At 47.5% G+C, this 27,519-nt stretch overlaps 1 protein-coding gene across 1 annotated transcript in view; it reads left to right on the forward strand.

The window, feature by feature from the left end:
* Positions 1-4,190, forward strand: part of UPF2 (UPF2 regulator of nonsense mediated mRNA decay) — a 103,586-nt gene extending 99,396 nt beyond the window's left edge. Inside the window, exon 22 of the mRNA XM_041766607.1 lies at positions 2,891-4,190. Coding sequence (XP_041622541.1) covers positions 2,891-2,900 — 10 coding nt within the window. The 3' untranslated portion in view covers positions 2,901-4,190. The remainder of the gene's footprint in view (positions 1-2,890) is intronic.
* Positions 4,191-27,519: the final 23,329 nt, after the last annotated feature.

A 27,519-nucleotide genomic window follows, 5' to 3' on the forward strand; every position in this document is an offset into this window, starting at 1 on the left:
TTCCCCTAAGCTTTGCTCCCTCTTTCCTTATTTCCTGATTTTGTGCAAGTCCAATTCTTGAGCTATTATCTCTTCCTGTTTTACATTTTTTCTTAAAGCCATAACTCAATAAAAAATGCTAACTTGTCCATCATTCTTAAAAAATGGCTCTCTCTGAGGTATTATTATAATATTTTTAAAGCCAGTGCTCTTATAATACAGATGTGAGTGAACATGGTAGAGGAATAAGGAATCACAGAAACCTAAGTTTTTGACCCATTCAAACACTAAATGTTCTTTGCCTTTTTTTTTTTTTTTTTTAAGATTTTATTTATTCATGAGATGCAGAGAGAGAGAGGCAGAGACACAGAGAGGGAGAAGCAGGCTCCCTGCAGGGAGCCCAATGTGGGACTAGATCCTGGGACCCCAGGATCACACCCTGGGCCTAAGGCAGGTGCCAAATCACTGAGCCACCCAGGGATCCCCAACCATTTTTTTAAACATAAGTTTTAAGTGAAGAAATGTCATTTGAAGGAACATAACTGGTGGGGTGAAGTCTCCTGGTGGTTTGGCACCTCTTTTTTATTCTATTTTTAACACTGGGCCAGACCGTAGAAAGATGTGTATCTGGAGCAGTGGTTCATCAGATCCCTTAGGGACAACGTGCTGTGAGGTGAATCCCTAAACAGGAGGAAGGAGAAAACTCGAATCAGGTCTGAGAAACTGTTTTCAACTTGACTCTTAACGTTGACTATGTTTATTTTTTAAAATTAGTTGTTAATATTGTCAATGTTGTATGGCAGATAAGGTGAAAATTCATTTGGACTTTGTTATTAAAGCAGATTTTGTTAGGTTCCTAGACGTTAGTTATAATGATGTAAAATTTTTCTAATCACAAGGAATTCTTAAAATAAGCTGTAAATTAAAGTTGCAGCCATTCTCACTGGGCAGTGATGCCCTAACAGCATAAGCATTTGCTTATAATGAGTTAAAATGGCAATAGGGTTCTAGTAAAATAGTTAACCAATGCAGAAAAGGTTGTTTTCTACTCTACCAGTGTTGAAAATACTGTGAAACTTCACAACTTTGGCAAGTGTTAGTGCTGATATGGTTTCTATGCTAAAATTCATATGAATTAGACCAGTGCTCCTTAAACTTTAAAATTACATTATATGTGTGTGTGTGTGTGTGTGTGTGTGTGTGTGTGTGTGTATATATATATATATATATATATATATTAGAGTACATGCCTGAGCTGAGGACGGTGGGAGGGCAGAGGGAGAATGAGTCCTAAGTGGTTCCACATCCAGCATGGAGCCCGATGTGAGGCTTAGTCTCATGGCCCTGAGATCCTGACCTGAGCCTTAATCAAGAGTTGGCCACTCAATCAACTGAGCCACCCAGGTGCCCCTAAAATACTATATTTTAACCATAGTGACTCATACTAAACTGCTTCTTCTCATTCGTTTCTAACATCTCCCAGGTGATGTCAAAACTGCTGGAACACAGATCACACTCTGAGTATGGTGTTACACTATCAGAATTTTTTTGATCCATCTTGAAAAGATGTGCATTTTTTATTAGGTATTTTCTTTATGTCCCTGTATAAACCTAAATAAATGATATTTTTGTTGTAAATAGTGTCCCTTGTAGAATAGTGCTTAATCCAAAGTGTACATTTAAATTACTTTTTGAGCTCTTAAATTTTTAAATCTCTCAAAATGACTGTTTGCCTATAAAGCAGTCAAATGACATTCTAGCCTGTATTAAGGGATATATATATATATATATATTTTTTTTTTTTTTAAAGAATTTTATTTTATTTATGATAGTCACACAGAGAGAGAGAGAGAGAGGCAGAGACACAGGCAGAGGGAGGAGAAGCAGGCTCCATGCACCGGGAGCCCGACATGGGATTCAATCCCGGGTCTCCAGGATCGCGCCCTGGGCCAAAGGAAGGCGCCAAACCGCTGCACCACCCAGGGATCCCAAGGGATATATTTGTCTTATGAAAGACTGGACATTTCTTTTCCTGTCATTTATTGTACTTATTTAAAATACTCTATCTTAGACCATTGGTCTTGACTTCAGGAAAAAGACTTTCTTTCTCTCAGGGGATGCTTGTATTATTGAACTTGTTCCGTTCAGTTCCAGTCCTGTTATAGATCTATCCAGCCAAAGATACTTTTCCATATTCGCATCTCATTCTTCGAAATCAGTTTCTTGCTCATGTAAGCTGCTTTTGTGAGTAGTGAACTGTTAGCTAGCACCGCCGGAAGGAAGTAGCACACATTGACTGACAGGCCATGGTGGGCAGGCGTCCACAGGTTTGCCTCCTCCTGAGCACTGTGAAGGAGGGTCTGTTCAGGGTCCCTCCCTCAGCTTCTGCTGCTTGGCCTGTCTTTGCATCTCTTGGCTCTGAAGTACTGTTGATCCTTGCAGCTCCATCATCACCTGGCATTCTCCCTATAAGTGTGTCTCTGTCCACATTTCCCCTCCTTAGGAGGACACAGGCTGGACCAGGGGCCTGGTCTACCTCAGTGTGGCCTTTTCTTAACTAATTGCATCTGCACTGACCCTTCCCAAGTTTGGTCGCATCCTGAGGTGCTGGCATTAGACTTCAGCCTGGGGACTTGGGGGGACATCAACCCTATCCTCAGCTTTTTAGAAAGTAATTATAGCAGAGACTCCAGGGCCACCTACCTGCCGGCCATCAGAATTGCTCTTTCTGATGGCCCTCTGCTCCTATTGTTTCTTAGTCCAGTAGGAGTGCATGTGCTCATTAAGAAGCACCGATTTACCTGGGAGGCATTCATAAAACAGTGGTTGGTGGTGTTGAGGGGGCCTTTTCTTACCACAAGCTTGCCCTCAGTACTAGTTCTTTTTAACGTTGCCCTGTTTGTGCCTCCAGGAGACGTTGATCCAGCAGCACGTGTCATTTCATTAGGTCCTGTATCTGATGTTGTGGATAGTGGAGTCCTCCAGCAATTGAATGAGAGCAGTGGACACATCTCAGCATGTCGGTCTAGAGAGTTGCGAATCTAAACCTGGGACAGGCTGGGGCCATGAGGCGGGAACAGCAGCCTCTGCCAACACCGGAACAAGCCGACGCTTCCAGATAAGGCGGAAAGGCCTTTTGTAATGGAAATCACGTGAGGGTTAATCTTCTCTTGAGAATGGCAGTCAAGAAATGAGACGGTTAACTTGACTCCTGAGCAGTTACACCCAGAAGAGCGTCAGTGAGATGACTGAGCCAGAGAAGAGACGGTTGTGATGGTAATGGTATGGGGGAAATGAACTTGAGGTTTAAATTTGATTTGAGTTACAGTGTCTCTGAATTGAACATCCCATGTTGGAAGAAGATACATTTGGGGGCTCCAGGACTACAGTAGAAAAGTATAGAGCAAGCAGTAAAATCTTCTAGTAAAAACTTACATGCAGGACAACAAAATGATGAAAGATAACCAAATACCAGATAATCCACCAGGAAGGCTTTTGTTTAGGAATTTGTTTCAAGAGGAACAAGGGATGAGGGAGAAAATCAGTTTTATCCATCAGAGTCAGTAATACGAAGTTGCCTATTAGGGTAAAAGAAAAATGTGAAGACTTACTATACCAAGAGCATGAGTTCAGATGGCTTAGGGGAGTCTGACACCAGCCCAAGAACAGGGAGATTTGAGCCCATTGTAAGTATCATTGAAAACAAACAGCGTGCGGTCAGCATGTCACAGGAAATGGACGAAGGACAACAAGAAGGGGATCAGAAGATTTTGTTGACCTTCATGGGTTTACAGCCTCTGTCTCTAAACAAAGTATGGAAACAGTAGAGCTTTTATTTTGCGTTTGTTTTTGTTTTTGTTTTGTTTTGTTTGTTTTGTCCCCCCCCCCCCCCAGCCCCACTAAATAGAAATGAGGGTTCTTAGTCTGTTTCTGGCGATCTGTTAATTTATTAGGGTAGTTGTCTTCCGTTGGCTTTCCGGTAGGCATAGTAAATTAAGTTGAAGAGCACCTCCGTATGCTACAACTTGATTACATCTTTTTTTCTAGCTATTTTGCATTTTTTCTTTTACCATGTTTCAGTTTCTGCATGTAGAATTAAATAAGACACAAAACTTGTAAAGTTGTAACATTTCACATGGAAATGCTGCCCGATCTTCACCAGCTTCAGAAATCTGACCTTTGCCGATGCTGCAATAAAGTGTTGTAATTTAGATTTGGCATGGTTGCGTTTTTTATTTGGCTTGGGTTTTGGAAATTCATTAAATGTGTAGATCTGTGTCTTCCAGGGTCACCCCTGTCCTTTCCGACAGTCTCAGAGACCATTCCTGTGTTTGCATGGTTTTCCTGAGTGCCTGGTCAGCTCGCCCGTGGGTTGGTGCAGAGGGAAGCCACAGAGTCGAGTAGAATAAGCATTTTCAGAACGGGCTTAAAGCTGGTTAGGATGGGACAGGTTGACATAGCCTGGCCCAGCGTGAGGCAGTGTTCACAGTCTTACCATGTGTGTGCAGCACGGTTGACAAAAGCTTCTGTGCGACTCAGAAGGGAATCACAAGAACCATTGTTTTCAGTTTCTTTCCAGGTGTTCATTTCAAGGCAGCCTTACACAATCCAAAAGAAATGATTGTAATCACTATTGCTAAAATTTCTAAAAATTCATCTGAGAGTCATCAGATTTGAAAAGAAATAAACTTTGAATTAGAAAAGGAAGTTTCAAAACTCCACTTAATTCCCTTAACCCCATGTTCCCACCCTCATCACTATCTTTATCATTGTTCGATATGCCATTACTTGTGATTCTGTGTTAGGGACAATGGTTTACTTTTTTTTTTTTGTATTCGAAGTTTTAAATTGTTAGAGCCAAGGTTAATTCTAATGTGTATCATGTACCAGCCAGAGAGTATCTGAAAATTAGCTGTGATAATTCACCTTCAATCTTTTATTTAGAAAGAGTAAGGTCATTAGTGGGTGTCAACATGTTTTGGGAACCATCAAGAAAGTGGACCAAACAAGATGGTGTGTAGCATGGGTACTTTATTCAGTTAGATTACTGGAACAAAGGTAGATTACTGGTGACGAAATAGCACCATGGAAGATAGTTTATGTGTTAACCACCAGCAAGCTTACTTATGTTAAAAATAAATAAGGGAAGCCTCCTGACTTCTAGGGAACATTCTGATTCTCATAACTTTGTCACAGTGTTTTAGGCCTCTTTTTTCTCTTATGGCCCATCAAAGATGAGCAGGTGTTAACAGATCAGATACCAGACTTTGATCCTTTGATTCTGTTTGGGAACTAATGAGCCAAAAAGGCTTCTTGGCAGCCCAAAAGTCCCTCTTTAGGTGAGTGCCTGCACTCTGCTGTGGGAGTTGCCCATACCTTGCATTCTCTGACTGCATATAGTCACCACAAACATCCCCATGTGAACCTCCAGGCCAGACAGAGGGAAGGAAGGACAATGGTAGTATGCAGTAGCTGGAGGAGGTGAAGAGGAGCAGGACTAGAAACCTAACAATCACGTGAGCAAGACACACACAAAAGATAAGAGAGCATGGTGCAGAGCCGGGCTGGTGGGCTGGTGGTCCTGGAGCATGTGGAATGTCAGTCCCGGAAGAAACAGTGAACAGATGGTGAATCATCCTGCAGGGTGCGGTGACTTCACACCACTTGATGTAGTGAAGTCAGTCATTGGTGGTAATCAGAATTTTGGTAATCCGCATAAATAATTTTTTTTTTTAAGGAAGGAAATAGGCCCAAAGTGGTGAGGCCAATAGCAAAGAGAGCCCTCAGATTTCCTAATAACTCCCACTGTAGTGTGTAAAATCTTAATAGCACTTATAATGGAAAACCTAACATTTAAAAAACAGCAAAATCTCTTATAAAAGGCAGAGGTGAAACATCTTGTGTTTCCTTCTAAACTGGTTTAAAAGTTTTACATTTATGGATGACCTTCTAGCTCTCCAGAAGCCCAGTGTGCTATGTAGTTGCAAACAGAAGATTTGAATTTGCTTAAACCCATGGGAGACTATAAGAATCCTAAAGTTTGAAACCAACACAGGAGAATTGTTGGACTTTAAAATAACTACATGCAGTCTGAATCCACATGTGCTCTCTGCTCCTCCACTCTTTTCTTCCTTACTGTCTTAAGTCTCCTCAGGCTGCCATCATAGAGTGGGCGGCTTAAACAGCATTTCTTCTCACAGTTGTGGAGGTTGGAAGCTCAAGGTCAAAGTGCCACACACTTATCTTCTGGGGAGGCCTCTCTCTCTGGCTGACCTCACAATATCCTCACGTGGCCTTCCCTCTCTGCATTTTCCATGTTCTCTACATCTTTCTCTTGTAAGGACACCACCCTATCACATTAGGGCCTCATCCTATGACCTCATTTAACCTTAGTTATCTCCTTTAGAGGCCCCTCCCAAATAACAACAGTCACACTGGGGGTTGGTGGTCCAACCTATGAAATTTGGGGGACATGATTCAGTTGATAGCATTCACCATCAACTTGGTTGCTGACATCTGCTGAGTCTTCTGTCTGTAGATATAGAGACGACTTGATGGTTTGCAACCACATCTGCATACACGCAGCCGGCTGGTCCCAGTTGGCACAGGCTTCTGACCTTGGGCCAATGAGCTGTGGTGGAGGGACGGTTCTGCGACATCGACATCGTGGCTGCTCTTGCAGGGACCTTCCGAATTACCTGGGGGAGGGCCAATTCCTACTCTCAGTTTTACAAAATTGGGGTTCTCGGATTTTATTTTATTTTTGGGGGTTCTCAGATTTTATTTATTTATTTTTTGTTTTGTTTTTTTTTTTTTTTTTTTGGTTCTCAGATTTTAAATGTGAGGTTTCCCACACAGCTCTAAGTTTATTTCTCAAGTTTGATTTTTAAAGAACCCCAAACATTTTATCTGTACAACCTCTCATTAAAGCATCCCTTTTACGTTGTGTGGCTGCATCAAGCTCTCCATTTGGTGCTTGTCCTTAGACTTGTTTTAAATGAAAACAAAATTGAAGTAGGATCCATTTAAAATAAATTTCAAAATACTTAACATGCTATAGTAAAATCACATTTTTGACATTCTCATTTAAATATATTTTTTAACTTTTGGAAATCAAAGGACATTCAGCCACCTGTTATCTCAATAAATAAGCTTTTTTGGAGGAATAAATAACTTTATTATTCAACTGTTTCCTCAGAAGCAATTCTAATTTTCTAGTTTTTGAGAAAAACATTTCAAATTCTGTAGAGTGTGTACATGTGTGTGCAAATGCTCACGTTTTTAATGTCATTCTGGTTCTATGAACTTTTTGTAATCTAAGAGGTAAACTTGTAATCTAAGAAATGGGTTTAATGTATCCCCCCAACAACTGTGTGTGCCTGTATACACTTACCATTAGGGGATGCTCGGGTCTGGAACATATTTTCAGTAGCAGCCCAAAGGCCAGAAATACCTACTATGTTCAAAGGGGCCAAGGTAACCACTGATCACTCATTTACTAGTTGTATATTGAGCACCATCTCTGACACTTCCTTCCTATGTGACGTTAGGTAGTTATTAACCTCTAGACCTCAGTTTTCTCATCTGTAAAATGGGATAATTTATTAGGGTTGTATGAAGAAATATTGGCATAATGAACATTAGGGTCTTAACACAGCAGCTGTTGGGTAGTAAGTACTCAGTGAAGGTTAACTAGTAGTAGTGATGGTGGTAGTAGGAGTAGTAGTAGTTATAGTACCACCACAACTTCTATGTGCCAGATGCAGTGTTGCTTAAAAGTTGACTGACACACTCTGCCCTTGAACTCATAAATCCTTCAAGTGTACAGGGAATGAATGTCACGTTCAGAACTGGGTGGCTAAAATCATACACATGACCTCCAACAAATTATAAACTTTATTGCCCATACAAAGATGTGCCCGAAAAGCAGTGGGAAAGCCACCCTTCCAAGTGAATTTGGCCCGGACTAAGTCCTGTCTCCTTGCCCATCTACCCCAAAGAATACCAGCCACTTAAATTCAGTCATAAACCTCTTATTTTCTCACTAATTGTTTTCCTGTCTAACTTCCTCAACAGCAGAGAGTCAGTGGTTGACTTGAATATTAAGGAGAACTACATGGTGGTCGTAGTTCATATGACTCCAAAAGTATCGTGGTAGCTTCTGAGTCCTAACATTCCTGAATGAGAATGAGTTGTTGGCTCAGGCCATCCCCAGTGTTTTCCCAAAGCATATCATGGATGGGGGTCAGACTGACAAAATTCCCAGATGCTCTTTGGAAGAGATGGGGGTCCTAGAAACTCCAAAGGCTGGCGACTTCTTCCAGCAGGCAAGGTGGGCCAGGAAAGTACTTCAGAGCCCTATTAGGACTGAGGTGGGATTTTCATTAGGCTTCTTTGAGAGGGCGCTGACAAAGAATGATCAGTGAAGGGGGGCAAAACAAGAAGCAGTTTTGAAATAAAGTGCAGTTCCTTGCTTTAACCAGTTTGACAACCTGCTTGTGTGTGTAGCACAAGGGCATGTGGGGCGTGGCTTTCAAATCAGTGAGCTCAAGTTTACTACAACTTCTGTGTGCACAGGGGCCATTGATGAAGCATTGAGAGGAATTGTAAGGAATGGCCCAAATGCTTCAGAAAGTTATAACCTTGATCAAAGCTGCACTCAGAATGTGTACCCTTCCACGTCAACGCAGGACCAACCACCGCACTTCCCCCTTCCATGACCCCAATGTGGTGAGGGATGCTGGACAGCGCCGACTGGAATTCTGGTCCTGCCCCTTGTTGGGTAAGTGTCATAACCTAAGCCTCATTTAACTCATTTATTCAGTGAGAAATTATGAATATTCCAGGGTTGTTTTGAAAATTGAAGCATTCAAAAAAAAAAAAAGAAAAAATTGAAGCATTTGTTCAACACCCGGTATGTGCTAGGCTGTGGTGACAGGGATGCACAAGGCCAAACAAATCCTGCTTCTATGGCGCTTACATTCTAGGAGAGAGAGACATGTAATCAAAAAAAGGTTAAAAATGTCAGAGAAGCCACAATGGGTGGCTACTGTGGTGTGCCTTCCAGAGTTCCTTGGCTGACGTCCTTGTTCTGGGAGCACTGCTGGCAGGTGGCCTTCAGCGGTTCGCTCCTTATGGGACTGCTGGGCTGCAGACGTTGCCGGATGTGGCCTGGGGCGGCCCACAGGCAGAGACTGGTCAGTGCAGGAGTATGAAGGCCTGACCATCCTTGTTCCTGGTTAGGGCTCTGGGGCCTTTCCAACTGTAGAGCTCCCCACAGGAGTGTTGTTGGGCCTGCATCAGCCCACTTGCCCCTCTACCTATCCGTCCTGCTCATGGAATAAACATTCCATGCTCTAAACTCCTCCTCAGGGCCTGCTTTCTTGAGACTACACTGTAACCCAGCTGCTGTGCTGGTGGAGCCGCTGTGGCCAGTCGTCTTCTTGAGATTGGGTCTGTAGAGAAGGGGTCCTCCCTTCTGCAAAGAGAACTGGCTCAGCCAAGACGCAAATGACAAAGACCAGCCCTTGGAAATGGGGGACACACATGCCACATGAGATTGCAGAAAAAGGAAAGAGTGTGACCTGTTGAGGAACTCAGGGGAAAAGCAGTAGGAGGCAGGGCCCATACTGGAGAGAATTTGTACGCCAGAGTGAGAAATTTGGGTTTCCTTCCAGGTGTGATAGCATTAATTTGATCTGATTTTAATGAGTCACTGCTGAGTGGAGGGCAAGATCATAGGAGAGCTGGAGAGACCCCTGAGGCAGGAGCCCCGAGGAGAGGGTGAGAGGTCATGGGGGTGACGGTGGGGAAAAGGATCAGGTTTCAGACCTATTTCCTGAGGACAGCCAAGAGGGTCAGCTGGTGGATTCCATGGGGAGGGGGCAGAAAGAACCATTAAGTCCCCAGCCTGAGCAGTTGATTGGTGGGGTGCTGAGAGAGAGCAAGGCAGGTGTCATTCATGGGGGAAGGGAGTCTCATGGAGGTTCCCGCTTCCCCTTTGCAGAGCTGGGCCCCACACCTAGTTTTCACAGGCTGCCAGTGAAAATGGACACTGCCAAATAAATGGACCTGGTTTCTGGAGACTTCCTAGTCGGCAGGTGGGCAGGCAAAGGTCTTAGCCAGACAGCTGAGATCTCGTTGCCCTGGAAAAGGGAAAGGAGGCACCAGAGGCTTCTTCTCCAGAACTGCTCCACGTGAAACTTGTAGAGCTCTGGCCCTGCCTGTCCTTTGGGCCCCTTGGGCCCCGGGCCTGGGGCTTGATGCCTGAGGGAATGCTCCCTGCAGGGCTGTGCAGACCCGTGAGAACAGGGCTGATTGCAAACTGATCCCTCTCTCTCTGTTCTGTGTGACCTGGATTTTCCTTTCCTTTTAATTTGACTTTTGTTTGTTTGCTTTGCATTGTCTCCGAGCGACTCAAGAGACGTAAGAGGAGGCCAGGCTGGCAGTGTCATTGCACACCTGGATCAGGCCAGAGGTCTCCGTGCTGCAGCCTGGACACCCACAAGCTGCGGCACAGAGACCAGTACCTTAGCAGCAAAACCCTGGGCTTCCTAAAGGTTCAGTGCCAGGCAAACCACACCCACCCGGGCACTCCCCCTCCCCTGCCAACTGCAGTAGGAATCAGGAGAAGTTGCCTTCTTATCAGCAGCAGGGCCCCCATGGGAGAAAGACTTCTGCTAACTCAGAGCCTGGTGGGAGAAAGGTGGAAGGTGAGAGAGATCTGGGGCTGGCAGAAATGTTTAGGTTTCTAGTGCCAGCTCTGTGTGACTCTGCCCCTTCCATGGTCAACCAGTGTTTCCGCACAGGCTCCCAGGGCCCTCAGTTCCTGCTGGCTCAGTCTGAAAACAAATATGGAGATTAAATGCACGAAAGGCGGGCAACCCCCCTCATGTTACTGAGGGAGGAAACCTAAAATATTTACAAAATCCCTAATCCCATTTTACTTCTTAAACCCTTTAGCTGGAAATGATTATAAACTCAAGAGAGGTTGCAAAAATAGTACAGAGTCCTACAAACCCTTCATCCAGCTTCCACCAGTGGTGGCATCTTGATGACGATCGTATAGTATCAAACCCAGTAAATTGACATTAGTTCAATACTGATAACTAGACTACAGACTTCGTCCAATTTCCACTAGTTTATACATACACGTTTGTGTGGGTGGTCCTGTACAATGGGATTCCATGTAGGGATTCATGTAACCCTGCCACAATCAAGATAGAGGACTTCCATCATCACAAAGGAATTCATGCACTATCTCTTGTCTCTGGGTAGGTTAGAGTTCCCCAGAGAAACAAAACCAATAGGATATTTATAGACATATATGAGGACATTTATTATAGGAATTGGTTTATGGGGTTATGAAGGTTGGGAAGTCCCACAGTCTGCCTTCTGCAAGCCGGAGAAACAGGACAGCAAGTGGTATAATTCACAGTCTGGGTCTGAAGGCCCAAGAACCACCAGCCCTTGTGTCTGAGGTCAGGAGAAGGTGGATGTCCCAAGTGGAGCAAAGAGAGCAGATTTGCCCTCCCTCCACCTGTTGTTCTATTCAGGCTCCCAACAAATTGGAGGATGCCACTGCCACTGGGTAGGGCAATATTCTTCACTCAGTCAACCGATTCAAACACTATTCTCTTCCAGAAAATCTCTGAGACACAGACTCAGAAATACTGTTTGCCAGTGATCTGGGCATCCCTTAACCCAGACAAGCTGACCCATAAAATCAACCATCACACCAAGAAACTATTAATTTGGCTTCATCTCTATAGTTTTGCCATTTTGAGAATGTTATATAAATTGAATCATACACTGTGATACCCGGGGTGATGCATGTGTTGGAAGTTTATTCTTTCGGATTGCTGGGCAGTATCCTGCTGGATGTACCAAAGTTCGTTTGACCATTTACCCACTGAAGGACATTTAGATTGTTCCCAGTTTGGGGCTATTCTAAATAAAACTGCTACGAATATTTGTGTACAGGTTATTTTTTTTTATTGTGGCAAAATAGACACAAAAATTGCCATTTTAACTACCTTTAATTATTACAGTTTAGTGTCCAAGCATTTGTGTGAATGCAAGTTGTTATTTCCCTGAGACAGATGTCCAAGAATGCACTTGCTGGATCCTATGGTATATGAATGTCTGGTTTCGTAAGAAACAACTACCAAGCTATTTTCCAGAGTGATGGCACCGGCAGTGTATGAGAGATCCAGTTTCTCCACATTGTTGCCAGGGTTCGGGCTTAACCACTGTTTTATTTTAGCTACCATTATAGGTGTGGAGTTGTATCACCTTGTAGTTCTAATTTGCACTTCCCCCGTGGCTGAGGATGTTAAATATCTTTCTATGTGTCTGTTTGCTAATCATATCTCCTCTTTGGTAAAACGCCTGTTCAGGTCTGTGGCCTTTCTAATTTGATTATAAGCAGGCTTGCGCCAGTGTTTTTGAGTTTTGAGAATTTTTTTTATAGATTCTGGATACAAGGCAGATACATAATATTCAGATATTTTCCCCCAATCTGTATCTTGTCTTTCATTCTTACTAGTGGTTTTTTTTTATCAGCAAAAGTTTTTAATTTTAATGAGGTTCAACTTACTTTTTTATCCCCATAAATTATTTCATGCCCCAAGTACTCCATTCTTTGCCGAATCCTAGTTCTCAAAGATTTTCTGCCATCCTTCCTTCCTAAAAGCTTTTTGGTTTTACATTTTACATTTTAAGTCTGTGATCCATTTTGAGTTTATCTTGGTGTAAGATGTGAGATTTAGGGCAAGGATTTTTTTTTTTTTTTTTTTTTTTTGCCTAGGATGTTCTGTTACATGCCATTTGTTGAAGAGGCTGTCATTCTTCTATAGGATTGCTTTTGAGTCTTTGTCAGAAAAAAAAAAAAAAAAACACAAAAACAAAAACCAACCACAGAACATATTTTGCAGGTCTGGTTTTGGTTTCTTTATTTTGTTCCATTGAGCTCTGTGTCTTGTCCTCTGCAAATACCACACTGTCTTGATTACAGTAGCTCTGTAGTAAGCCTCCATATCAGGTAGAGTGGTTCCTCCCATTTGATTCTTCTTTGTCAAGATTGTTTTAGCTTAGGACACCTCAGTGGCTCAGTGGTTGAGCGTCTGCCTTCTGCTCAGGGTGTGATCCCAGACTCCCAAGATGGAGTCCTACATCGGGCTCCCGGTGGGAAGCCTGCTTCTGCCTCTGCCTGTGTCTCTCCCTCTCTCTGTGTGTGTCTCTCATAAAGAAATAAATAAAATCTTAAAAAAAAAAAAAAAAGATTGTTTTAGCTCATCTAGATCCTTTGGCTTTCCATATAAATATTAGAATAAGCTTGTCTGTGTCTACAAAATATTTTGCCAAGATTTTGATAAGAATTGCATTATTATTTTTTAGCTATTGTGAATGAATTTATGTTCTGAATTTCATTTTCAGATTGTTCATTGCTCACATCTAGAAATGCAGTCTATTTTTTTTTTTTTTTACATTGGCCTTGTATCTTGTGACATTGACCCTTTAATTAGCTCTAGTGGTTGTTTTGTGGATTCCTTAGGATTTTCATCATAGAGGAGTATGTCATTCCACAAATACAGTTTTCCTTGTTGCTTTCTAATCTGGATATCTTTTATTTCCTTTTCTTACCTGATTGCCCTGGTTAGAATCTCTAGTATGATAGTAGAAATACTGGGAGTGGACATCCTTGCCTTGCTCTTGATCTTAGAAGAAAGCATTCTGTTTTTCATCATGTAGTATAGTGCAGAGAAAACCATATACTGACCAAGAACTAGCCTCTTGGTAAAGGGGGTGGGTGGGTTGGGCAAGGGCCTCCAGAAAGGCTTCCCAAGGAAATGAGTTGGGAGGATGAACTCACCGAGGTCAGGAAGTCTGAGTTTGTCCTGACTTTCCAGTACTGGAGCTGATAGCTGAAGAGGTTGGACTCAGGACTGCTGAAGCTGTTGCTGGCATGGCTGTGCTTCCCCAACAGGGTAGATCTCTCCTTCCCACCAGACCCATGGATAAGACAGCCAAACAGTCTCTAGAGGGTCTTGTGCCACCACAGGGGATGTCTCACTTCCCATCACTCCAGGGTGTAGAGCAGACTTGGGGCTGGGCAGGCAAACTGAGATGCTCCTCACCATTCCAGGGAAGAAAACCAAAAGCCAGCACATGGAACTCTTGTCCCAAGGTGCCCAGGCCAGCTGTCAACAATGGGGAACCCATGGGCCTTCTTCCTGTAGTAGGAAACTGACTTTCATTTATTCCTTCCTCCAATAATCCCTGTACTTACTGAATGCATTTGTCTAGCACCAGCTAGGTGCAAGGCATCTTTTAAGACATGGCGCGGGGTGAAATAGACTAACAGCGTCCTTATTAACCAAACATTTGTAATTTACAACAGAGACATAGAGTCTCAAATACTTACACCTCAGGAACAATGTCAGCTCTGAGACAAGAGAGGCATAAACCAACTGTTGTGGTCCTTCTGAGAAAAGAGTACATGCGTGCGTCTGTGTGTGTGTGTGTGTGTGTGTGTGTAGGTGTAGGGGATGGGTTAGGGTAAGTGGGAGCAAGGGGTTTCCATGAAGGGAGAAGCAGGCCTTAAAAGATGCACAGGATTTTGACAGATAACTGGCAGGAGCTTCAGGGACAGCTTAGAGTAGTGATTATCAAATGCTCGTGTGGGTGTGACTCAGTGGAGATGTTAAAATGCAGACTCTGATTTGGTGGGTCTTGGAGAGGGCTTGAGAGTTCCAACTGATGCTGCAGGTCAGAGGGTGGCTCGAGGAGCCAGGGTGTAGAGAACATCTGCTATTAATTGGCTGGAGATGAGTGGGGGAGAAGGACAGAAGAATTAGACAAATAGGGTCAGATTCTAGCCTGGGGAGTTTAAACTGTATTTGGCAGCTAGCACACAACCTCTGAAGGTATTTGGGTCATGAAGTGAGCCAATCCGGACCTTAGGAAGATTGGCCTGCAAATCACTCAATGGAGACACAGAGCCGGGCAACTAAAGGCAGAGTGATTTTCTATTCATTCATTCCCCAACCCACCCACTCACTCAGCGACCTGTTCACTTACCTACCCACCCATCCATCCACACACCCACCCATTCATCCACACACCCATCCATCCATCCATCTACCCACATACCCATTCATTCATCTACCATCCACCCACCCACCCACCCGTCCATCCATCATCTGTCTGCCATCCACTAACATTTGTTAGGTGCCCATTATGCTCCACACCCTGGGGGAGGATGAAGAAGACCCATTCTTTCTCCCCAGGATCCCAGAGCCTAGTAGGATTGATGAGCCCAGAGTATGTGTGCAGTTTCCATGTGAGCCCAGAAGAAGCAGGTGGGCAAGGAGCTTCCAAAGGAGGGGACCCTTGAGAACTTTCTAAGAGTGGTGGGAGATACTTGGATAAAGAAGAGTCCAATTAGAGGTCGCCGCCTGAGAAAAGTCAGCCACAGCAGTGTGATGCATGTGGGTAGCTGCTGGACATTTCGGTTGACAAGGACTCAAGAAGTATAGTTGGGTCCCTGGTCATAAACAGTAGAGACACACTCAGACACACACACACACACACACACACACACACACACACCATCTCTTCTCTCTCCTTTTATTTCTGCTCCCCCATGCCTTCAGCTCCTCATGGGCTCTGGGTCAGGGGCCCTTTGGCAGTGGGGTGGTGTCGGGATAGGGGTGGGCAGTGAAGGATTATCTGTATCTGAAGGAATTCTGCAGAAGCAGACACTCTCCGCCAGAGAGAGCATCAGGAACATATCTCCTACTCAGAATATTTGGAGAGCCTGGGGGTCACTGGTTTTCCCACCAGGTTTCAGGCCATCTTAATGTCTCTCAAAGGTGAAAGTTGCAGCAGACCTGACCCAGGTCTCACTCCAACCGAAGTCTGCAGCGCAGAAGAGCAGATCCACTTGTCACCCAGGATGACAGAGGGAGAAGAGTTTGTCCGCCTGGGCGGCCATAACCAAGTCCCAGGGACATTTAGTTCTCACAGCTCTGGAGGCTGGAAGTCCAGATCAAGGTATGGGCAGGGCTGGGCCTTGGGAGGCCTCTTGCAGAAGCCACCTTCTCCCTGTGTCTTCCCATGACCTTTCCTCTGTCATTTACAGGAGCAGGGAGAGAGAGAGAATGCATGCTCTCTGATGTGTCTTTTCTTATGAGAACTCTACCCCTACTGGATGAGGGCTCCACCCTTACAATCTCATCTAACCTTAATTAGAAGCCCTCAGAGCACCAGCACCTATCTTCATTTGTTTTTATTTTAAATTCAGTTCATTAACATACAGTGTCTTATTAGTTTTAGAGGTAGAGTTCAGTGATTCATCAGTTGCATCTAACACCCAGTGCTCATCCCATCACGTGTCCTCCTTAATGCCCATCGCCCAGTTACCCCATCCCTCCACCCACCTCCCCTCCAGCAACCCTCAGTTTGTTTCCCAGTTAAGAGTCTCTTATGGTTTGTCTCCCTCTCTGATTTCATCTTATTTTATTTTCCCCTCCCTTCCCCTATGATCCTCTGTTTTGTTTCTTAAATTCCACATATGAGTGAAGTCATATGATAAGTGTCTTTCTCTGATTGACGTCTTTTGCTCAGCATAATACGCTCTAGTTCTATCCACATCACTGCAAACGGTTAGAGCTCTTATCTTCAAATACAGTCCTGTTGAGAGTTAGGGCCTCAACATACAAATTTGTGAGGGGACATAATTCAGTCCATAACAGGGCCTAAGAGACCATTTAGTCCAGCCCCCTTATTCTCCTGATGAGGAAATTGAAGCTCAGAGAGGTTGAGCAGTTTGCCAAAGGTCACACAGTTACCTAGCATCACAACCAGATTGGAGGTCAGGCCTGACATCTCCCAGACTTGTGGCCGTTAGGACAGCGTCTTCCAGCTGATGTGGCTGAGTGTGGCGAGGCCTGCCATAGGCACGCCCCTCACCAGCAATTCTCTGTTTATTTGAGAGAAGAGCAGAGGGGAACAGGCCCACCCCAAACCCTGAAGGGTTTAGTTTAGACCTCAGGAAGACTTTCTGTTTGAAAAAATTGAGTCCCCGCCAAGTGTGTCCAGTGGCAATTACGGGTTGTTGGTTTTTTAAACTTGGAAAATGGCAGAAAGTTGGGCAGAGGGCCGGGGAATGGATTTCATAACTGAAGATCCATCTAGATTTAGGTTTCTACATTAGGTTTCTAATCCAGAAGGCTTGCCAGCAGGAAATAGTCCCTGAAAAAAAATCTCCCTGAGCATACCTTTGGCCCAGCAGCCTGACCTTGGGGTGAGGGCAGGGAGCAGAGCATGTGCCGGGCTGTTTACCTTGGTTAGGCATTGCAGATAAGCATCCGTTTGTGTTTGCAGAGGGGGGCCAAAGTTTGGGTGGGCAAGGTCGGGTCAGAGCAGGCAGGAGAAGCTGTGGGCAGCTGCCACCCAGGGTGGGGACTGGTGTGGGGGCTGGGGGTGGGGAGGGCAGGGTGGCTGCAGCCCAGCTGAGAGGGTTCTCAGAGAGAGGTGTTTTTTTTTTTTATTGTTTATTTATTTATTGAGAGAGAAACCATGAACAATCTTAAACCAAGAAGTTAGTCAATCTAGGGGTCCCTGGGTGGCTCAGCAGTTTAGCGCCTGCCTTTGGCCCAGGGCGTGATCCTGGAGTCCCGGGATCGAGTCCCACGTCGGGTTCCCGGCATGGAGCCTGCTTCTCCCTCCTCCTGTATCTTAGCCTCTCTAAGGCTCCCCTGCAGGCAATCCTACTCCATCTAATCCCTGCTCTGCTGGACCTCTGCTGGGACAGCCTTAACTGCTGTGATGTTCCTTCTCTCTCTCTCTCTCTCTCTCTCTCCTTCTCTCTCATTCCCTCTCTCTCTTCCCATACCATACCCCTGACAGCAAAATTCTGCCCTGACCCAGGCCCAAAAGACTTTTTTCTTTTTCTCTTTTTTGAGAAAATGATGTTTTCATTGAAAAATGAATTTCCACCATCCCTTTCAGACCCACAGATGCCATTTTTTAGGAAAAATCCGAGACCTGCCTTGTCGGGTCATGTGAGTGAGCGATTGGCACTCTGAGCAGTGTCACTCCCGATTTGCAGTGGGATACATGGTCTTTGGAGAGACCACAGGAGAGGGCACAAGAATGAATCAGTCAATTCTTGCTACAGCCTGATTATGACCTGGGCTCAGTGTTTCCTGGCTCGGTGGAATGAAGCCACTGCCCTCGTTCAGAAGACCAGAGAAGAAAGGAAGAGGCCGGAAGGGCATCTCTGGGTGGCTGCCAGCTGCTGAGGTCCCCACCCACCCCCAAGCCTGGGAGGCCACAGATAACATAATGAGCCTCCTCTCTTTATAAAGAGATTCCAGAAGACTACAGAACACAGATCCCTTCTCTCGGACGCTGCCTTTGGGTGGGGAGAGAGTCCCGCTCTACGGGACCCCACGCTTCCATCCCACCAGGGTGATGGAGGAAACTCGAGGCCGGCTGTTGGCTCTGTTTTTCGTGGCCGCGCCCTCCCTTGGTGGGCGAGCAGAGGTGCATGGGCAAAGGAGGGACGCAGAATGTCCAGAGCCACAGGAGCTGGGTTTTGGTTCAATCCCGATTCCAGATGCTCGGCCCCACAGTCCCTAGAGGCGGCTCTGGGGGGGAGACTGGTGATTTGGGAAATGTGGTCAGTGGGCACATAGCCTTCATTCCACGGTGTTTGGTTTACTAAAGAAATGAGTGTGTTTAAGCCCCGAAGGGCCTGCCGAGGAAGGCCCTGCTTCCTGCTGATGTGGCAGGAACTGTTTCCATTCTTAGCTGACCCGGGGTCAGTGTGGATCCTTCAGGCCCGGGAGCCCCTGCAAGTGTGGATGTGACCTTACCCCACCTCCGGAACCTGTCCCGTGTGTGGCTTAGATCTCAGGGCTGCAGGGGTGGAGAGCATAACGGTCTTCCAGTCAGCTCTTGAATGCCCTTGACCAGGGAATGCATCATACCCAGCTGGACAGGATATTTGGACAGTGCCCCTAACCCAGCCGTTTGACTTCAGATGTGTGGATGCAGCCTCGCCAGCCCGTTGTGCTCCCTGGAGCAATGGCATCACACAGGACTCTGGGTGGGGTGCAGCGTCTGGCGTCAGACACTTCTTGGGTGCCCAGTCTCTCTGGTCACTTGCTGGCCTGTGACCTTGGACCTTGGTCTCTCTAACCTTCAGCTTCCTCGTCCTTCAGTAGAAATGATAAGGGAAGCTAATTCCATGAGTTCATCATGGGGTGGAGTCACATAAAGCCCTTGGCACCATACGTGGCACAGAAATACGCACTGCCTGTGTGGCCGCTGTGGACCGGGGGTTGTGAGCGCTCCCAGCTGAGGGGGGTTGGGACTGAGTCTGAGGTGTCTGCTGCAGGAGAACAGTGAGCGAGTATTCATTTGGAGTCAAGAGGTTCATAGGGCCTCATCAAATTGAGTCCTGGCCACTTGGCTTTGAAACAGCCTTACCTTGGAGGGGCTTTGTTTGTCCTAAATGACACACTCAACTTAAATATGTGAACTCCATGCCGACCCCTTAGCACACCAGGGCCCAGGGACATAGGTAAGACCCAACTGGTCTGAAGTCATCCTAAACTGAAAGGGCTCCTGGGGCCCAATGACTCCCTGGACAGGCTGCACTAACCCAAACTAACCAGCTCAATCCCCTTCCCAAGACCCCTGAGGAAAAGACACTCTGGCCAGCTGCCCTCTGGGCCCTGCGGGTGGGGTGGGGGATGGGGGAAGCATGATGTCACTTCTGGCCTGGCCTGTAAATCACCTTTGGGTGGGCCTGGCCACACCACACTTGGCCTCCTCCTCCCCAAGGGTGGGGCCCAGGCAGCCCAGGGGCCATGACTGAAAGAGGAGCTGCGCGAGGAGCTGAAAGGATCTCCCGAGGAAGCCGCCCAGCTCGATAATTACAGTGGCCTGAACTTCCAACCTGGTCTCAGCCAGGTTCTGGTCTCCCTGGGGCTTCAGACAGCCCTCTCTTGGCAAAGAGCCTCAGAATGGAATGTTCTGGGACCAGGAGGTGTATCACACATGCTACAAATGCCTGTTCAGTGATGTCAGAGGATGCAAAGAGGTGAAGGCTGACTTTGCTAATCCCAGCTTCCGCCCTTCTCCGCCCCTTTGGCTGTCCCTTCCCCATCGCTGTCCTCTTTCTTCCTCCCACTCCTGACTTGAAACGTCCCTCAGGAAAGGTAGACTTTAGACCATAGCATTTAGACTATAGTGTAAATGACTGGCAGCCCTCTGGCATTTCTCTTTCTCTGTCTTTTTTTTTTTTTTTTTTTTAAACAGGTTTGACATGGCCCTAGTCTTGGCTTCTGAAACACGAATCTCCAGGGATACCCGATAGACCACGGGTATACAAGACTTACATTCTTTTCCAAACATCCACAAAATATTTTTGAAATTAAGGTCAGACTTTCTGTCGGCATAAACCCATGTTACGCATTCTGAACCTAACACGGAGCTTCAAAGGAATTCACAGGAATGTTCTGTGTTTCTGAGCATGTGTTTACTTAAAGGCTCACAAGTTTTAAGAAAGGCAGACGTGACTGAACCAGCTGTAAAACTGCAGAATCACAGGGGGAAACTTTTAATGCAACCTTGGTAGAGAGTACAGGCTGCAAGGACAGCTGAGAACATTAAAAACAAGGAAGGATGCTTGCAGGGGGAGGGGCAGCACTAGGCCCGTCAAACAGGAGCTGGATGGGGAGAGTCTAAGAGGAGCAGTGCGGGACCCCATCCTCGTTCTGCACCCACACCCAACAAGCCTTGCATCTTTAGAAGGAAAAAGTTCCTAGCATCTTAGCCAGCTCAAAGTCCAAGTGCAGGGACTGACTTTTGACAGTCACTGCTTCTAGTTCCCAAAGCTTCTATTTGCTCTCTGATGACTTTTGCTCCCGTGGTGGTGTTCTCGGGACATTCAGTATTATAATTAGGAAATGTACTTTGGGAGAATGAGATTAGTGGCATTTATGGCAAGGCAGGTCAAAAAATAAATGCATTGTGTACTTTACTGGTGGCATAATAAAACGGCACAGGCACTCTGGAAAACATGTTGGCGGTTTCTCATGAAACTAAACATGGCTGGGGCAGCTGGGTGGCTCAGTCGGTTAAGCATCTGCCTTGGTCTCAGGTCATGATGCCAGGGTCCTGGGATCGAGCCCCATCAGGCTCCCTGTTCAGTGGGCAGCCTGCTTCTCCCTCTGCCTCTGCCCCTCCCCCTGCTCGTGCTCTTTCTCTGTCTCTCTGTCAAATAAATAAATAAAATCTTAAAAAAAGAGAAAAACCTTTTATAGATGCAAGTCATTTTCACCCTTAATGTCCTACACTGAGTGTAGAAATAGTTTCCTTGTTTATGTGCAAGGAGGAACTGAGGCTCAAGGAGATTAAGGACTGAGTGTGGCTGATGCTCATGGAAGGCTTCCTACAGGCCAGACACCTACCTGTGTTACCCATTTATTACTCACCAATCCCACCACATAGGCACAAGGATCTCCATTTTATTTTATTTTATTTTTTAAAGACTTTATTTATTTGAGAGGGAGAGAGAACACGAGCAGAGGAGGGGCAGAGGGAGAGGGAGAAGCAGACTCCTCACCCAGCAGGGAGCCTGACATGGGACTCCATCCCAGACCCCGGAATCCAGGGATCATGACCTGAACCAAAGGCAGATGCTTAACCAACTGAGTCATCCAGGCGCCCCAGTCATCTCCATTTTACACATGGGAAGCTGAGACTTAGAGATACCAGGTAACTTACCCATAGTCCCAAGGTAATAAACACTGGAGCCAGGACCAGAGTCTAGAAGTTTTGACTCCAAAGCCTATGTATTTCACCACCATGCTGCACTGCCCTTCAGGTCACCGAGTTGTTAGACACAGGACCCTGGGTTCCCATATCTCTGACCTCTGCTGAAGCCGTCCCGAATGCCCAACGTCTGAGGCCAAATAGCACCTCCCTTGGTACAGGAGGCTGCTCCAGAACGGCTCAGTTGCAAAAGAAATGCAGGGATGCAGCTGCCAGCTATGTGCGCAGCGGGGCACACACTGTGCCTCTGGGACGGGTATCCCTGTGATTGTGGGCACCCGCCTCCGACACTGGTTGCACACGCCGGTGAGGGTCACTTTCACCCTCTCCCTCCGTGCCAGCAGGTTGGCTCTGACTCTGGCCCACGGCACAGGCTGCGCTGGAGGCTAGTCGATGAGCTTGAGAACTCACCCTCTGCCACGGGAGGCTTGTTTCTCCTGGGTCACCTCTCCCTGGCCAGATGGAAGGAGGTGAAGTCTTGATGTGCAGGAGGAGGTGCCCAGCAGCTTCCCCCTGAAGACAGAGCAAGAGCCCCGGGCCAAATCCAAAGCAGAAAGCATGTGAACGAGACAAGGGAGAGAGAGGGTGGAATGCTAGCACAGATTCCTGAGAGAGGCGAGGTAGGCACGCTGGTCTAGCCTGGCTCAGGTCCAGTGTGCACTTCTGAGCCGAGGACACTGGATCCAGCTTCGGCCTAAGAGTGTGAGCGCTGGAGAAAAGGACTCCTCTCTTAGTTCTGAGCCCCTAAAATGCATTACTGTGGGACAGACTTGCTAGCTGATGCCCCAGTAAGCATTGATGACATAGCACTATGTTGCATAGTACTGTTATTATGATATAGTATGTTGTACTAGAGGTGCTAGGTCCTTAACTTTGCCTTCAGCTGGCTGGGACCATGTGACAAAGTTCTGGCAAATGCCATGTGCATGGAGTGAGGTGTGTGCAGATTCTGGGTCATGTCCCTCAAGGAAGTCGTGTGCCCTTACCTTTTGCTCTGCCACCTTCCTCATGGCTGGAATGCAGACATGATGGCAGGAACCGGAGTAGCGATTTGGGGCCACGAGACGGAAGCACATGTTTGAAGATGGCAAAGCAAATAGTTAAAGGGTACTGGATCCTGATAGTTGTGCGCCTGCCATGCTAGCTCTGCCTGCATATTTGAACTTTCACATGACAGGAGTACAGATTTCTGTCTTAAGCCAATATTTTTTGGGTCTCAAGCAAGTTGATGTCCTACTAATGCCGCTCAAAGCTCAGATAGGCTCCCCAGGTGCCCTTTGGGTGTGATTGGTAATTCTCACATATATGAAACATCATGCTGTAAAGGCTCTGCAAGTACCAGACCCCATCTGCGTGGTCTCCAAGGGAGTGAATTTTGGAAGGAGTTTGTCGGAAAACAGAAGAGAAGACCATTCCTGGCAGCCTCCTTCCCTGCAAGCCTGCGACCACTTCCAGGCAGGCTGACTGGTCAGTGCTTCTGGATAAAGGGAACCAAACCTGGTTCTGTTTCACTCAAACTGAGGCTATTTTTATTATTATTATTATTATTATTTTAGGATTTTATTTATTTATTCATGAGAGACACAGAGAGATAGAGGCAGAGACACAGGCAGAGGGAGAGGCGGGCTGCCTGAGGGGAGCCCCATGTGGGACTCAATCCCAGGACCTCGGGGTCACGACCTGAGCCAAGGCAGACGCTCCACCACTGAGCCCCCCAGGCCTCCCTTATTGTTATTATTTTTTTAGAGAAGGAGTGAGAGCATGAGGTGGGGGGAGGGGCAGAGAGCGAGGGAGAGAGAGAATCTCAAGCTCCACGCACAGTGCAGAGCCTGAGGTGGGGCTCGATCCCACGACCCTGACATCACAACCTGAGCCAAAATCAAGAGTTGGATGTTCAACCGATTGAGCCCCCCTGGCACCCCTCAAACTGAGGTTATTTTGATAAAAACACAGCTGATAGGGGATGAAAAGCCCCAAGGGCAGGGAGCAGGACTGTGTTCTGGTTCTGACCAGGTCGCAGAGTGGCCCGGGACCAGTTTCTTTATATGTAAAGACAGAAATGACAGTGGCTGCTCCTCACAGGGCCTTGTCACCAGGGTCTGTCCTTAGGAACCTGGGAGCATTTTTTCTTTTCAAGTCTATGGCAGGTTGTATGTTTTGAAAGATGACTGCCGTCTTCGATCGGAGGCCTCCAGGAGGTTGGCTTCCGGGGAAAAATGTCCCCTCTGCTGTTGACGCAAGAATTTCTAGCTGGTGCCCCTTGTGGGTCCCTGGGGCCATCCTGCCTGTCACACAGCAGCCATGGGACCTCAGCAATTCTTGTGTTTCGTTTTAAACCTTGAGTGTGGCTGGGCCGGGCTGTCGTGAGGGCCAGCGGGTGTCATGGGGCCCAGCACAGACGAGAGGGTGTTTCCAGGCAGAGATGAGACCGTCTGTTGCCGTCACAGGCCAGGGCCGCGCAGACAGGCTCCCTGGAACAGCCGTGTGTCCCCTGCTGCTCGCCACCGATCACATGGCCTGGCCTTCTACCTCTTACTCTTAGCTTCCGTGAGGGACCCCCTCCCCTAAAATAAATGTCCTTGTCTCCCCGAAAATAACTGTCTTTTCACAAGCAATATCTACCTCTTTCGTGGGGAAGGCTTCTCCTGAATTCCTTCTCCACTTGCCCTCGTATCCCCCGTGGGTACCCGGTGCGCGAATGGGCCACAGAGGCAGCTTCTCTTCTTGAGGGGACCTTATAGATGGAAGGTCCTCAGCCCTCCGCATTTAGCCCTGATGGTCAGTCTACATATAATTCTGTTATTTTTTTCCTCTTCTGATTTCAGCGCGGAGACCTCCTGCCCAGCAGAGGACCCCGCGGTGTCATGCAGGGTCAGGGGGGCAGGGGCAGCCTGTGCTGTTTTACGTCCGACGGAGGCCAGGAGACGAGGCCCATTGCACCTGGTCCCGCTCGGTCTCAACTGTGTCTCCTGGGAAATGGGGCCAATAACTCCCATCCAGGCCCCCAAGACAAGGGGCCCCATGAACGGATCTCCCGAGCTCCCTGCCAGCCCTGGGACCTATAATTTTATGGAAGATTGACTCATCTAGAAGCGGCCTCAAACTTTTGCAGGAAAGTTGCAAGCAACATTGTCCAGATCTGTGTGGGACTGGGTTCCTGACCTGGGGCCCCGCACAGCCCTGGACATTTCAGCATTGTAATTGCACACCCCGGGCGTTCTGCTCCTGAGCACCACACCCCCGTCAGATCAGGGAGTGTGACTGCTCCGTCCCTACCGCCCAGCCACCCAGGTCCCTCCAGATGCCCCCACCGTCCCCAATTTTTTGCCCCTTTGCCAAATGGCTCCAGCAGAGAATCATGCATCACATCTGGGCACGAGCTCTCTTCAGCCCCCCACGGTCTGTAACAGTCTTGTGCTGCTTTCACGGCGTCTAGACTCGTGAGCACTGCAGACCCCGTTGGTTCTGGGGTGCCCCTCGGTGCAGGTGTTCCGATGTTCCCCCGCACCTGGATCCGGGCTCTGAACCTCATGGCGGGGGAACAGCACGGACGCCCGGAGACAGCTGCTCCATCACTGACGGAGCATTGGTTCCCTGATCAGGGTCTGTCCGCCCGGTCCCCACATGAAGCCAGTTTTCATTTATGATTATTCGGTATTTTGTGGGGAGGTACTTCGAAACCAGGGAAATAGATCCATTTATGCTCATCAAATAGTTATAGTTAATGAATGTTAAATGCAATTATAACTAATTGATATAATTAATTAACTGGCATATACGTGGACTTGTGGTTTCCTAGTCCATCCAGTGGGTTATGACTCATTATTATTATTATTATTATTATCCTTTATCTTGATGCTCAGATTGTCCCCACTGTGGTCAGTGGGAACCCAGTCCCTGTGGCTTCTGTGTCCTTTTGATGTGTCCCCATTGTTCCCTGAGCTCTTCTGGATTCTCTGGCACAAAAATAGGTCTCAGACTGATCTTGCAGTTTCCTGTTCCAACCCCTGGAACTGGCCATTCCTCTGAAAAGCCCCAAGTCTTTTGGGGGGACAGTGGATGGTGACAAAGACTGTCCTTGATCCAACTTTATTCGTGCTGCCCTGAGCTCTTGGCTCTGTGGGGCCCAGCCTGGGCTCCCTCCTGTCCTCGTGGAATCCCCTTTGGGCAAGAACCATGCTAGATCAGTTTCCCTGCCGCCACCTCCGGCCCCCACCAAGCACCCTCGCTCTCTGATCACACTCCTTGTCCCCCATCCTGGACACCTTACAATGCTGGCCTGTGCTCAGCAGGGGTTCTGTGGGGTTGTCCAGCACGAATGCCCCTTACCCTTGACTTCCCTCTTAGAGATTTCCTATCCTCTGCACCCCCCCGACCCTGCTCCTGGGGGGCAACCCCACTTGTCTTGGTTGGGGTTGGATCCCGTCTGATCGTTCTCCCCTATCACAGACCCCCCCCGAATCATCCACCGTCCTGTCCTTCACGCGTGTCACGAGCCACTTCTCTATCCCAGTGGTCAGGAGTCCACATCCGCGTGTCACGGGTGCCTGTGGTTGTTGCAGGTTGTGAGCAGCCCGTGGGAACATGTGCGTGCGAATATGTGTCTACACACATTACGTTCAGTTTATTTCTACTCCCGTCAATGTAGATGGGAAAGGCTCAGTGTCTCCAATCCCAGTCCAGCACCAGAGGGTTCACAATAGTTTCCTCGGTTCTGTGGCAGTGGCCCCTCCTGCACGGGGACAAGGCTGGCTCCCCTCGCCCTTACCATTTCGACGCCCACTGTGTGTGACTCACCTCCTGTCCCACTGCCCCCTCCTCCGTGAAGATGCCCACCGCCCCCCTGGCCTCCCTGGCTCTGGGCCACCTCCCCTCACCAGCCCTCTCCCCGCCCCACCCTGCACAGCCTGACCTTGCCCTTCCCCACCCCTGTTGCTTAGGGAAGGAGCCGGGAGGAATTGCCCATGAGAGCCTCTGACCGTGGAATCTTCCAGTCCGGGGTGATGGTCTCTGAAGCTTAGGAGCCGAAGACAACCCATGGTGATCCTCACATGCCCCGATCCCTGGGGACAGAGGCTCTCCAGCTCAGGTCATCTGTGCCCCTGTCTGTACCTCTTAAAAAGAAGAGCCGTTTGTGGCATTCAGGAGGGAACAGATCCTTTTTTTTCCATCTGTGTGTTTCCACGGTAGCTTCGGGACACCTGGGTGACCTTAGATGGGTTACATTTTAATGATCCCACCAGCTTCAGAAAATTTTCCACGTCGTCCTCCTGGTTGTGCATGCTTCTGGGAAGCAGGCTGGGTGCCAGCAGCTTCTGGTCTGGATCTGTCCAGGCGCTGCCGGGGCTCCCGGGCTCCTGTGCTTGTCTCAACAGCATGCAGAGAGACTGGCAGGCTATGCTGGGGGGTTTCTCGCAGACCCCATCACAGATTCCCCTTCCGGGGTGCAGAGAGACAGACAAGGTGCCAGGGAGCAGAAGAGACTTCAGGGAGCCCTAGTGTAGATAGCAATAGCCCCAGAGGTTACAGGGCTGGGGCCTATCCACCACGAGGCCCACGAGGCCTAACGTACAGGGATCCTCACTTGTTGGGCCGCGTCCACAGCCTGCACGATGGGCAGTCACAGTTTTGTTTGTTTGTTTGTTTGTTTTTCTAATTGTCTTTGTCTTAAAGAAGGACCTTAAATTG

This window comes from Vulpes lagopus, chromosome 8 (genome assembly GCF_018345385.1).
Source record: "Vulpes lagopus strain Blue_001 chromosome 8, ASM1834538v1, whole genome shotgun sequence".
In the NCBI taxonomy this organism is placed as follows: domain Eukaryota; kingdom Metazoa; phylum Chordata; class Mammalia; order Carnivora; family Canidae; genus Vulpes; species Vulpes lagopus.